Source organism: Pocillopora verrucosa, chromosome 13 (assembly GCF_036669915.1).
Source record: "Pocillopora verrucosa isolate sample1 chromosome 13, ASM3666991v2, whole genome shotgun sequence".
Taxonomy (NCBI): domain Eukaryota; kingdom Metazoa; phylum Cnidaria; class Anthozoa; order Scleractinia; family Pocilloporidae; genus Pocillopora; species Pocillopora verrucosa.
Window position 1 is genome coordinate 11,923,118 of NC_089324.1, and position 13,535 is coordinate 11,936,652.

The 13,535-nt window shown below is 36.8% G+C and overlaps 3 protein-coding genes across 4 annotated transcripts in view; all 3 read right to left on the minus strand.

The window, feature by feature from the left end:
- Positions 1–465, minus strand: part of LOC131793262 (uncharacterized) — a 2,191-nt gene extending 1,726 nt beyond the window's left edge. Inside the window, exon 1 of the mRNA XM_066160397.1 lies at positions 59–465. Within this exon, the coding sequence (XP_066016494.1) occupies positions 59–328 (270 nt within the window). The 5' untranslated portion in view covers positions 329–465. The remainder of the gene's footprint in view (positions 1–58) is intronic.
- A 420-nt stretch (positions 466–885) lies between these two features.
- On the minus strand, positions 886–1,977 carry LOC136277883 (uncharacterized). The gene has a single exon (XM_066160683.1). It carries the CDS (start codon positions 1,975–1,977, stop codon positions 1,147–1,149), a length of 831 nt encoding a protein of 276 aa, XP_066016780.1. The 3' UTR covers positions 886–1,146.
- Positions 1,978–4,016: 2,039 nt separating this feature from the next.
- On the minus strand, positions 4,017–10,472 carry LOC136277908 (COP9 signalosome complex subunit 8-like). Of its 2 annotated transcripts, XR_010716081.1 has the most exons (5): positions 10,235–10,472; positions 9,633–9,741; positions 8,081–8,188; positions 7,262–7,324; positions 4,017–5,650 (listed from the first exon to the last, which is right to left on the minus strand). XR_010716081.1 is itself a non-coding variant. In XM_066160780.1 (4 exons), the coding sequence occupies exons 2-4, from the start codon at positions 8,211–8,213 to the stop codon at positions 5,568–5,570; spliced, it is 279 nt and encodes a 92-aa protein (XP_066016877.1). In that variant the 5' UTR covers positions 8,214–9,741; positions 10,235–10,472; the 3' UTR covers positions 4,017–5,567. The 2 variants fall into 2 exon arrangements, 1 of the variants encoding a protein (XP_066016877.1); XM_066160780.1 differs by having other exon boundaries at positions 8,081–9,741.
- Between the last annotated feature and the right edge of the window lie 3,063 nt (positions 10,473–13,535).

The window sequence follows — 13,535 nt, forward strand, 5'->3', positions numbered from 1 at the left end:
TTGGGTGTTTATTGGCCTTTTTTTGTGGTCTATCTCTAACTAGTGCTCATATTCTTACCTTAACATCTTCACGGAAGAAGCCATCTGGGATATGCTCCATTTGTAAGTCCAAGTCCAAGTCCTTCGGGTCTTGTGGTCGTAACTGCTGGCGGGTGCGGTTAGCGGTTCTCTGCAGACTGTCAACACAGGGAAGGCTGGGACAAGGAGCATCTGTCAGTTCACTGAGGAGCACGTCGTTGACAACCTCCGATGCACGTTGCATAAGTTCGCACATTACGCGTGGGTTTGAAATAAACAATGAAACACCAATTAGTAAAAGTTCGCACATTGTGCGTGGCTTTGAAAGAACATTGTTTATTTCAAGGTTAGTGGGTTGGGGGCTAATAGTCCAGGTACTGGGGGCTAATAGTCCAGAGACTGGGGGCTAATCGTCTGGGGCTAATTGTCCATGGGGCGAGTTGTCCGGATACCGATACCACAAATGATGTTACTTTTCTGTGGAAGTTGAATTTCGATCCAAAGTGACTGGAAGGTTTCATCAGATACTTTTTCAATGACAGTATATTTCAGGGAATCATTAATATACAAGCCAAGGAGGTGTCGGCACATATTCGAAAACGTATCCAGGTATGCATGGATTAAAATCCATTTCTTTACCACTGATTATTTTAGTTTCTGAGACTCCTATAATGCTAAATTCGAAATTTAACTCGTCCAATAGATGAACTTGAAAGTTTTCAAGATTTCGCTTAAGACTCCTGATATTATTATGTAAAAGAGAGAAGCTCGAATCACTGACACGACTGGGAAGTTCACTTTTAAATTTGTAGAAACTATATGGGGAGTAGTATCGACTATGGATACGATGATTATAGATACTATCACTCGGATTGGTGTCTTCAAGTGCGTTTAGCTTGAAAAGATTAAGGTCATAAATGCTAGAGAGTTTTTCTAGGTATTTTTTGGCCGGTAAATGAGAAGGTAAACAATTATTAAATTGACCATGAGCTAAGTTTACATTTAATCCAAAATATGGGAGCTCACGGAATAAAGATAGAGTATCGCGAGAGTTTAGATCGTTAGCATTCATGAATAAAACTAACTATTAAAAGTAGATGATAGTAAATACTTATCGAACTGATAATGTCAGGTGTCCGAGACAAGTCGCTGTAGACTACCAAAGTCCGTTATCTTTATCGGTCGGGAACCCTCACTCTTGCGTAAATAAATCGTGGAATTCTTGGCCCAGCAGAAGCGGTATTGGTTCTGTTCTTTAAATCTCTTCGCTTCAAACAACAGGTGTTGTTTTTTGGGGGTGAGGTGATCGAAGATTCTGACTCTGTCAAGAACACTATCAGCAGACAGACCAATATTTGATGGGTTGACTTGAGAGGCACTTTGTCGAGTTTCCATAACATTTGCTTTTGCAAGGCGTCTTACAAATTTACAGATGACCGGTTTCGGAGCGCCATTTTGCTGTCTCGAGGGGACGCGATGAGCAATGTCAATGTCCGACAGAAACACTTCTGCCCCCATCTCCTGGAATAATTTTACACACAGGGCGCTTGTTTCAGCTGCGGTTTCACTGCTTTTCTCTGGCAGGCCAATTATTTTTACATTAAATTGGTAGCTATATTCCTCAACCTCGTCAATGGCGTTGCCAACACGTGTGACTTCAGCGCTAAGCTTATTAAGACGACGGCTTAATGCCTTGAGTTGATCAACGACACCAGAATTAGACGCTGAGAGGTCGTCGTATTCGTCGCTCAGATATTGTAGACTACGAGACACGGTTTCATCATTCGAAGCATTATTAATGCTATTACCAGACGTAGCAGCTGCTTCAGCACCAAAGGTAATGGCCGAGTCGACCCGAACCTTCTCTTTCAGCTGCGTTATTTCCTTCGAAAGGGCGTCGACCTTATCCTTTAAATCTTGATTTTGTTGCTTTAGTGAAGTAACTGACTCTTTTGGCATTATTTCAGTTAAAATTAGTAACAAAAAGACAGATAGAAGCGGGAGCTCAAAATGAAACGTCCATCCTGGCTCCTGACCGCTGACCAATCCCGGGATTTTCAAACGCGAAGTAGCAATAAGGCATTCGTAAATAAGTCATCCTTCAACTCAACTTCAAGACCCCGTCAGAGATTTTTTACTCGGGCTTTCCGAAGGAAACGCCCGAGGTATAAATTCGGCTTGGTTTTTTTTTTTTTTTTACGTTCAGTCACAAAACGCAGTTCCACTGCAGCGCAAGCGTGAAGTGTTAGCGCATGCCTAGAATGAACCTTAGAGAGCTATCTAGAGAGCATGGCTGCCTTTGTGGACAATTCCTTGCCTGATGCACGGGAAAGAAATTCGATGGCTATTACGCCCAATGTACATACAAAGTCACACACCGTTCGCAGTAGACCCACACTAAAACTTGTGGAGCGTTTTTGGAACGGGTCGGTCCTCGAACTTTACGAGAGATCAATTTACGAGCGATCCTTTACGACTGAGCCTTTTATTGAGAAATATCAAGCGAAACCTGCTATATCAAACGAGTTATCTCATATTATGTTTACATGTAAACAGAACCGTGTATTTAGACGTGATCGAGAACCCAGTAGAATACCAGAAGCTATTCTGAAACGTCTCAGAAGAAAGGGCAGAAAACTGAAGGAATTTGTTTATGAGTGTATTCGTCCAAGCATACCGAAGTCCTCTTGGCTATGTCGTTATGTGAAGGTTAGAAGAGTTACAAAGAATGATTGTAAGCTTAATACGAAGAGGGTAAGATTAAATAAAGTTACAAAACATGATAAGAAGTATTTGTTGAATTGTTCTGTAAGGGTATATCAAAGGATAATTAAATTGAAGTATAGAGCAAGTAGGTACTTATCAACGTTTTCTTGTAATAGACCCATGTGTCTTTATAAGAGTCAGACACACGCATCAAACTATTGTAAATTTCAACTGAGTTCAGATATAGAGAAAAACCCTGGTCCTACTCCAATGTACATTGTCCCTAGCAAAACAATAATGGCACCATATAGCCAAGCTAATGAATTGGTATTTGGACAGAATTCAGGACATCAGTGTGTTACAATGAGTTTATGCTCTTTGATTTACAATAACAAACAAGGAATCAATTCTTCTAATGATCTTGTGTCAATAATGAATACTGGAAATCAGTTGAATTCAAGTTTGTCTCGGTTAACCAGGCAATCATTTTTAATGCAGACAGAATTACCCACACTTTTAAATGCGTTCGAGACTGACTATGAACTTCAATACAGTGAGAGCTACACTGGTACTATTCATCAAGAAGCTACAATAGAACGATATCAGTACTGTACCTCCTTAGATAGAGCCTTTCAATCACTTTTATCCGAAAATTTCAACAATTTTGTCTTGACAATAGGATGTACTGCAGTTGCTATCTATTGTAAAGGTAATGTGGGCTTGAATATATTCGATTCTTGTGCAAGGGATATTTATGGTAGAAGCCATCCTCAAGGTACATGTGTGCTGCTTGAAGTATCATCACTGAATAGTTTAGTACATTATTTTCAGAGTATACATGACAATGATATATTTGAATTGAATGGGGTTAACAGTAATAAAGTTCAAAATAGTACTCTTTTTCAGAGTCATGCCTGTAAAACCAGAAAGTTAAATGTGAGTTGTGCTGTGGCTGGTTATTCACTCTGCTACTCTGTAATAAAATCATTTAGTTATTGGAATTCAAACCTTATATGATGTTATTCAGTATGGAAAAAGATTATATGAAAATTCATCTTTGAACAAGTATTTACCGTTAGATGATTTGCCAAAAACTGTTGATGTTTGTGGAACTGAAGTAAGTTTAGATCTTTAAAGTGATTACAGTGAAGGAATATTGTCTGATTCAGTTAACAGCAAATCACTTCTTGAAAATCTTGTAAGAAATAATAGCGAATGCACAGGGTTTTTGATGTGGTTTTCAGTTTTCTGTATGACATGTATTTTTAAACCCACAAAAAGGTCAAAATATATCTATTCCCTCTTGCTATTTAATGAGAGTCAACTGCCTCTAGATGAATATACTAAAACTAAATAGCACTGTTTCTCTTGTTGCAACCATCAACAGCATTCAAAAATTGCATAACGCTGGAGGATATTACAAAATTCAGTTTATAAGATGTTCAGCTAAAGCTGTAAGACAAAATTAACTAAATTTTTGAAAATCGCCACAAAAATTGCTAATTTAAATGCACCTTAAGTAGGCCCGAGTTCACACAGTTATGCATCTAGTTAAAATTGACATTTGTTGTTTAGCAATGAAAGTAATGAAAATGTCCAGCGTTCTCACCATGCCGAAAAAACCTAATGGCTAATTTACATTCTGCTAAATTAATTAGAGGGAATACATTTTCCGTTTTTTTTTTTTTTTTTAATATTAACTGACAACAGGTGGAACACTCTTCAAACATAACTTTGTGTAAATTTATATGAACTGCTGAAATTACAAATGTTTTGGTTAAGCATTTGGGAATTGTTGCGGCCTGTTAGATAATCTCGAGTCTTGCTAGCCTTGTTTGATAATGTGATGCAGGACCACACAATATATGTAGTTTTGCTTTCCGAGTGATTTTACCTGGACCATCATGGTGGGGCTTTGTTCTCGGACAATTATTGCCACTGGAGGTCCGCAAGCAGACAATCCCAAACACAGTATGTTTAGGATTATCTATTCACCTTGCTTAGAGTGCTCCACTGGAGATCTTGTTTAGGTTTTTAGTTATTGAAGTCAATTGTTTCTCGAGTATTTTGTTGTTCTCTGATTTCGGAAGTCTGTTGAAATAATTTCAACAGACTTCCGACAATTATTGTTCTGGTTGGTGTTCTAAAAATACGTTTAATCTGGCAAGGTCACTTGTCTGGTAAGCCCACACATGCCTGCCAATAGGATTTTAAAGAGTGTACTAAGGCCTGGGCTGAAAGAGTCATTAAGAAAAGAGTGACAGTCGCCCGTTAAAAAAATCAGTTCTTGATCAAACTCTTGGTGCCCCCTGTCTGTTTGTGGTGTTCAAGTTAGTTCACCCCAACAGTCCAACACAATTTTTATTTGCAATTGATCCTGGACAGGCCAATCTTTTTCTCCAAAAATTATTGCCATTGATGTTGTTGGTGATTGTTGATAGCAAGTGTTGTAAATTGGTAATAGCAAAAAGTTTGTGGCTTGTGTCCCACATCTTTAGTTTGTTTTGTAAATTGGTGATTGCCTAAGACTCTTCTATCATTCAGTTGGCTTATGTTGTATGACTGACTTCTTGTGTATCTTCATTTTCCTGTTTTTGGTCTTTGCAAATCCCACACTCCCACATTCTAACACTGAGACACAGAGACTCTCCAGTGACCAAGGCCATAATTGCTACCTTCATGTGTAAGCATGTTGCCTACATTTTCTTACTGGATACAAAGTCATCTTTGAGTCCGTAAACTACAACAAACTTTGGTCTTAATGAAGTTATTTACATTTAGAATGCTAGTTCTCAGATGATACAAGTTATATTTAAAATGTATCGCTGCTTTTCAAGTTTAAGTTAATTTTCTAAAAATGACACATAATCTGTCAATAGTGCAAGTTCCTGTTCACTTGTGAGTGGAATCTCTTTCTGTGGAAGCTCTACAAAGAAAATAAGAAAAAGGAGTCAAAGAATGAAAAATGCTTTTAATTCTCCTATTCGATTTTTTGCCTGAAAAGGTGCACTGACATAATAATAATAATAATAATAATATACAGTATTTATAGAGCGCTAATTCCCAATGGTCCAAAAGCGCTTTACATAATAAAAATAACAAAATCCTAAACCTACAAAACTACATTGTCATTCTATAAAAATTCCCAATGGTCCAAAAGCGCTTTACATAATAAAAATAAGAACAAAATCCTAAACCTACAAAACTACATAGTCATCCTATAAAAACATCATCATTCTATACAACATCATAACCAATTTTAAAAAGCCACGTCTTCAGCTTAGATTTAAAAGAAGAAAGGGAATTACAAGATCTAAGTTCGAATGGAAGTGCATTCCAAACAGAAGGTGCGGCAATAGTAAAAGACCGGCCACCATAAGTTTTAAGATTAAATTTAGATGTAGAAAGTAAAAATTGATTGGAGGATCTAAGAAGTCTACCAGGTGTATAAGGCTTGATGAGATCAGTGATATAGCTAGGTGCAGCACCATGAAGCGCCTTAAATGTAATTACTGCAATTTTGAAAGTTATTCTTTGTTCAATTGATAGCCAATGAAGTTGAATAAGCAACGGCGTAAAATGCTCATATCTACTAGTAAGGTGAATAAGCCTAGCAGCACTATTTAGGACACTCTGTAAACGTTTCCAGATACATTTAGGCTGACCGTAGAGCAGTGAGTTACAATAGTCGATCCTTGCAGTAACAAAGGCATGAATTAGAGTTTTACATGTATCGTAAGAAAGAAACTTGTGAATCTTAAAAATATTGCGTAAATGAAAAAACGAAGACTTGCAAACAGCAGTAACGTGCGGCAACATCGATAGAGAGTTATTAAAAATAACTCCAATATTTTTAGCAGTAGTTGAACAGTCAACAGTGTCAGAGGCAATCACCAGGTTTGTTAACGCAGGACGTGGGCGATAGGAGGATGAAAAAACTATAATTTCAGTCTTCCCACTGTTCAGCTTCAGCTTGTTATTTAACATCCAAAGGTCAATATCTTTAACACAGTCTTCAAGAGCAGATGTACATGTTAACATATCCTCAGGCGATGACGTTTCAAAAGATAAATATCACAATTGATTGTAGTTTTGAAATTTGACAAGTGTTTTTGAACCTCTCACAGGATTCAAAGATTCATTGAGTGCTCCAAACTCAAGATTTTTCAAAGTGACTATCAAGCAACCATGAATCTGAACATGATTACCATGGTTGTCGAAGATTCATGCAACAACTTAAAATTTAGGACTTACACACTGAGGAGAAAGAGGCGAAGACTGAAGACTAATTAGTTAAATGTACAAACTTGACTGCAGAACACAGGTCACCTAATTGGTGACTTTCACTAATGGTCTTGTCCCCCAAACTATTTTTTTAAATATGCCATGGCAACCAAAATGGTCCTAGCTCAGAGGAATGTCATTTCACAACTAAATTAAACATTGCTCTGTTATAAGAGTGTAAAGAATGACAAAAAAAAAAGTAAGGGAATTATAAAATTTATAAATATGTTTAAGTCTGAGTTTGTATCTCTACCTGTCTTCTTGGGAGTAATCATTCCTGTGGCTGGATCACTAATCCATCCACTGGTAACAGCTGCTAAATTGTCATCAGACAAAAAAAAAGAATGATATAAATCAACTGTTATAATCATTGTTATTATAACTATTATTATCAAAACCATTATCCAACAATTATCAATTATTGATAAATTCCCTTCATATGGATTTCTGCATTAAAATTGATTAATCATTTGCTTTCAACGAAGAACATATATTATTCAAGGTTTCTGCTTTCTGCAGGCATTGATCTGAAGCTAGAAAGCTTCAGCTTTTCTACACCATCTTAGACTGACTGACACACATGGCCTTGATCTCATGTGGGTATCTAGACTTTCTACAGTTTGGATCACATGGGAAGATAAAGTGTATGTAGTTGAATCGGAAGCAGTTGATCAAACAAAATGAGTTACTCCAAATCAGAGCTGTGAGCCACTATATGATGTTCAGAAGTTTAATTATACAATTGGTTTTATTACACAGAAACAAAAATCCATTCCTGATTTATATTGAACACACATTTTTTAATCCATGATTAATACTAGTTAATTTACTAATGATGTTCCATTCATCAATTTTTCTCAGTTTTTGTTTGCATGTTTGTTTGTAAACAAACTTTTTTTCTTTAAAGCAACTGATCATAATGCAAAATAATACAATTTTAGTTAGACCATGCACAATTTTCTTTCACTTACTGTTTCCTAGAGATCACTGTTACCATCATTTTTTAATCTAAACATTTCAAATGATGACTGAATAACACTGTAAATATATGCAGTGAAACTGCAACACCAACCACTCAAAGCAGCTTCCCTTGTTATCCCCATTAGTTTGGCCAAGTCTTCTGCTCTGATAGAGGTGTATGCATTGGATACTAAATCAAATGTCCTTTTCTGAAGTTTTTCTGAAAGAAACATACAAGATGTCATGAACTAGACACCATCACCATACAAGGAGGGTAATCTGATTGCCTTAACCCCATACATGGAAATCCCAAAAGTTATTCACATGTAACTTCTCTCCTATAATCCACACTTTATCCAGAAAACAGGTAATAAGAATACCAAAACTTATAACGTAGAAGTTTTAAACTTGATCTAACACCAAATTCTTGTAACTAATCTACAAAGAAATATGTGGCAGCAAGAGGGGACAATTAACAGTCCAATCTTGGGAGAAGAAGGGTTAGCACTTGTTGCAAGTAATCCGTTAATTACACTATTGGTATAGGTATATGAGTGAACTTCAAGGTAAAAAGGTGTAACAACAATCAGCAGTCTAAACCATGTTAAGCTCTTCTCGTTTTTTCAGTCAAAAACTCACTTTTACACAAGTCATATGAAAGTCAGTCTCTCCTTGCAAGTAAACGAGCTAAACCAGTAAATTAGCAAAGTTTCACTAGATCCCATAGTAAGCTCATGAAAACATTGCGTTTCTAGCCCTTGTACATAATCACATTCCATGGAAGCCAAATTAATGGCTGGTAGTAGTCTTTACTTTAAGAAATCAAAAAATTTTCTGCTTCATATTTTCCAGAATTTCAAGCAATTTATTTCAATGGAACTCGAAAACTGACCACACCAGACATGATTTATTACTGCTGGCAAGTTTTGTTTAGTTTTGATGAAAAATCAGTGTTAGATGGAGTACCCTTGCGAAATGGCTTTTGGAATTCCTAGGAATTTTTTCCTAGGAATTCCCAACCATAACAACTCTGGTTCTAAAAACCTAGAAATTCCTAAAAATTCCCAGAAATTCCAAGTTTATAGCCAACAGGACTTGGAATTCCTAGGAATTCCAACTCAGAGAACCAATGACTTTCCCTGAAAAGCTGTAAATCGAAAAAATTCCTAGGAATTTCTGGAATTTTTGGGAATTTTTAGGAATATTTAAGAATAACTGGGAATTTTAAGCAAAAATTTGAGGCTAATGATATAAAATAAATACTTTAAATTAAAAAACCCAGCTAAAATTCAAGTATTCAATGAAATTTATTTACAAGCTTAATTAAGGCTTACATGTAAAATATTTTTGATTCATTATTAACATCAATGTGTGGTAATATTAGGATGGAATTTGATTTTTCTTTTCTTGAAAACTTCATAAGGATTAATCCTCAATTACAGCTATTCATATAAAATAGTCCTAATCAATCATTAAATTTGGTTTGACACAAATTGTGAATAAAATCTGTTGATTCTTTTCCATAAAATACAATATCTTAAATTATATTTGAAAACCAAGCACTCTTAGGAGTGAAGGGGTTAATTACAGACAAATAAAATTGATTTTTTGATTAAAATCTTGTTGTGACTGTAACAATAAATTAGAATGAAGTTATCCTAAACTGCAAACTTAGCTGCTGTTTGTATTTTTTTCCTGGGCTCACAATGAGTTGGCCTTGAATGAGGTTGTCTACAAGAAGCTTGACCATTTTGTATCTGGGTTCCATGTCATCTGAATTTGAAAAAAATATATATATAGATATTTAAATATATATATTTAAAGCTCAGACCAGGCCTTTAAGATGGCTATGAGGAAAAGGGCATTCATTGGATTCTCAAATTGAGAAATCTCTGTTATATTGAGTGACTTTTATATTGGAGTTAGTACATCTCTCTCATAGATTTTACTAAAAAAGGGCTGAATACATTATTTTGTTTTTACCAAGGAGGGCTTCTTTATGTAATTAGGTTTGTTTAATAACAGTTCCTATTATGAATCTTGAATGTTCCCAAACGTGACTAAAGGAATCTTGAAACCTTACTGATAGGTTTATTTCATTGTAAAGCATAAGCTTAAGAAACTGCGGCATGCAAGTGACCGATTCGATTCTCAGAATTATTCTAGTTCCAGTTGCGCCGAGCGTTATGTAAGCTTAATTCAACCCGCTACATCTATTCTTTTATAAGATTTTGATCACGTAACGAATATCGCAATTTTTACTCACCACAAACTTTCAAAATCGTAGCTTTACAGATGGCCACTCGACCCTTGTTTGTACCAGTCAATATGTCAACTGTTGTCCCTTCTTTTAACTCCACGGCGCCAACGACTTTCATTTCTTTTACAACACTCACGCTGTTCTCGTTTTCCCATTGAACCACAATAAAAGTTATCCTTAGAAATGTTATATTAAGCAAAACAGTTGAGAAAAGAGATCAACCGATGAAAAGGACATTCAAAGATGAGCGCCAAATGGAGTCTTCTTTGTTTCCGATCACGGGTATGATCACGTGGATCTTTTAGGACTTGTCATTGGCTAGCAAAGTGAATCCGCTGGCTTGCCGGTTGTAGTGTTAAGAGAAGCGCGCAACTTTAGTTTGATTTCTCCGACCGGTTCTCTGCTTCTAGACGATGGATACCTTGGTGATATAAATAATGATGTGAGCTCACTCTATCGTATTACAAATGCACGATTTGTGGCCGAAAGTTGTCGAGGAAACAAAGACTCGAAACTCGATGACTCGATGACGAAAAGATTACTTGTGGGTTGTGTATATAGACCTCCTGACGTTACATCTTTCTTTGATGAATTCAACCAAGTATTGAGTACAATTTGGATGTCTCGCAGGAATGTTGTGATCGCTGGTGACTTCAATTCAGATCAGCTTGCTACTAATGGAAATGGTGCGAAATTCAAACGCATCTTACAATCTTATAACTTTTGTAACATCATAAAAGCACCCACAAGAACCTCAGCACATTCTAACACTTTGATCGATCTGATTTTGACTATCAATACCTCAAAGGTCTCAAAGTCTGATGTGATTGAGTATTGCATAGCTGATCACAAATTCATCTACGTTATCTACAAGCTGAAGATCAGGAATCCAAAGCCTTTTATTAAATATGTCCACAACTTCAAGAACGTGTTGGAAAACCCGAAAGACTTCAAACATGACCTGGAAAGTGCTCCCTGGTGGGTCTGTTCCACCTTTGAGGACTTGGATGACATCACTTGGGCTTGGAATTGCATGTATAATGTTATTGCAAGCAGTCACATTCCCTTACGTAAAGCCAAGGTTAGAAAAAATTCACTACCTTGGATGAACAGTGAGATCCGGAAAGAGATGAATAAGAGATATAAACTTCTGAAAGCCTGTGATGGCACACCCGCTACTAATAAACTCTGGGTTGATTACAAATCCTCTAGGAACAAAGTATCTAAGATGCTACGACGTGCTGAAGCTCAATATTGGAAAAAGAAATTTACAGAGACCAAGGACTCAAAATCTTTCTGGAAAACTGTGAACGAGGCCACTGGAAAACCTAAGAATAAACATATTGGCCCCCTCAGAGATGCTGAAAATAAGGAAATCACAAATGACTACGAGAAAGCTGAACTGATTAACTCTTACTTCATAAATATTGGCAAGGAACTAGCTGAAAAATTCCCCGAAGCTGATGAACCCCATCAATTCATGTACAGAGTTACCCCCACTGTGCAGGTCTTGGAGGTCAACATCAACAAACTCAAAACTGATATCAAGACAATTAAAATTAACAAAGCATCTGGTCCTGATGGCATCTCTTCTCGTAGCTTAGCTATTGCAGGAACATCCGCCCTAGAGGGCATTGTAACTGTTTTCAAGAGCAGCATGGCTCAGTCCAGCTTCCCTAACACATGGAAGATTGCAAAAGTTAATGCAATCTTTAAAAAAGGAAACCCAGCAGATGTTTCAAATTATAGGCCAATATCACTTTTAAGTATCCCCAGCAAGCTGCTCGAAAGCCAGATCTGCAACATAATTGATACCCATCTGAACAGCTGTGGCATAAAAAGCTGTAAACAGTGGGGGTTTAGCAAGGGACTATCGACCGAAGGAATGCTTACCTCTATGACTGAAGGATGGAAGACAGCAATTGACAATGGTCTGACAGTTGGAGCAGTCTTTATTGACTTCCAGAAAGCTTTTGACACTGTCCCCCATTATATTTTATCGCATAAACTACACGCCATTGGAATATCAGGATCTCTTCATGAATGGCTAATGAGCTATCTTACTGATAGATGTCAATTTGCTGAAGTTAATAATTGCAGGTCGGTCACTGACTATGTGCGATATGGAGTCCCTCAAGGCTCGCTTCTTGGCCCCCGGCTCTACACCATATATGTTAATGATCTCCCTGACCACATCGACTCAGGAGATCTATACATGTATGCAGATGACACTACAGTTTACTGTATTGGACCAAATGTTGACCAGGTTATGTTGTCACTAAATAAATCATTGGAGCAAGTTCTCCTGTGGAGCATTAAGAATCAGCTAACCATCCACCCAATTAAAACTGAAGCAATGATACTAAGAAAAACCTCTTTTGTTGGGCCTATACCTCCCCTCCACTTTAACACTGGCCATATCGACCTGGTTAATTACACCACTTGTCTTGGAGTTAAAATTGACAATAAGCTGACATGGTCTGTGCACATTGACTCAGTGAAGAAATCTTTTACGCAGAAGGTTGGAGCGTTGAAGAGAATGAGAATCCTTCCGAAGAAGGTTCTCGAGGAAATATACTTTAAAACAATTATCCCCAGTGTAACGTATGGAATTTCGGTATGGGGAAATTGTTCTCCTTCCGCACTGAACTCTCTAAACCATATTCATGCAAGAGCAGCTCGTATTGTGAATAACCTCGACTCAACGATGGCAGATGACACATGTCTCATGAAATCCGACTGGCTGCCCATCTCTTACTTCTATAAAAAATCTGTACTGTTTCTCTTGCACAAAGTATATTTTGGAACAACGACCCAGTCGATATGTGAACTGTTTTCTAAAAGAGTTTCTTCTAGATCTTCTCGTGTTCCTAACCAATTTAATGTCATTAGATTTAGATCAGAGACCGGCAGGAACTCCCTACGATACAGAGGTCCTGTTATTTGGAATTTTGTAAATAGATTAGTTAAAGTACCTGAAAGTTTTTATTCTTTTAAACAAATTTTACGTAAACATGTTAAGACTATTGACAATTTTTCATTTGAGAAAGAGGCAACAGTAGTTGCCAACAGAAAGGACCATTTCATTTACTTTTAGATTTATATGTTAGTCTTAGTGAACACCATTTTATTTGTATATAGTAGTTCTAAGTTATTATTGCAATTTTTATATATATGTAATTCTTAATATTTAGTATAGTAGGTCCACATCAGCCCTTTGGCTGCCTTTCACACAACCTACTTATCAAATAAAGAATGTATGTATGTATGTATGTAACTCACTTGAGTTGTGTTCATGGCAAAGGTG

Excerpts from the sequence above, each read along its gene's own strand:
- LOC136277883 (XM_066160683.1), bottom strand. The coding sequence starts at position 1,977 with ATGCCAAAAGAGTCAGTTACTTCACTAAAGCAACAAAATCAAGATTTA.
- LOC136277908 (XM_066160780.1), bottom strand. The coding sequence starts at position 8,213 with ATGACATCTTGTATGTTTCTTTCAGAAAAACTTCAGAAAAGGACATTT. Across the intron at positions 7,325-8,080 it reads AAGGGAAGCTGCTTTGAGTG|CAGCTGTTACCAGTGGATGG; the intron begins GTTGGTGTTGCA and ends ATGACAATTTAG. Across the intron at positions 5,651-7,261 it reads GATTACTCCCAAGAAGACAG|AGCTTCCACAGAAAGAGATT; the intron begins GTAGAGATACAA and ends TTTTCTTTGTAG.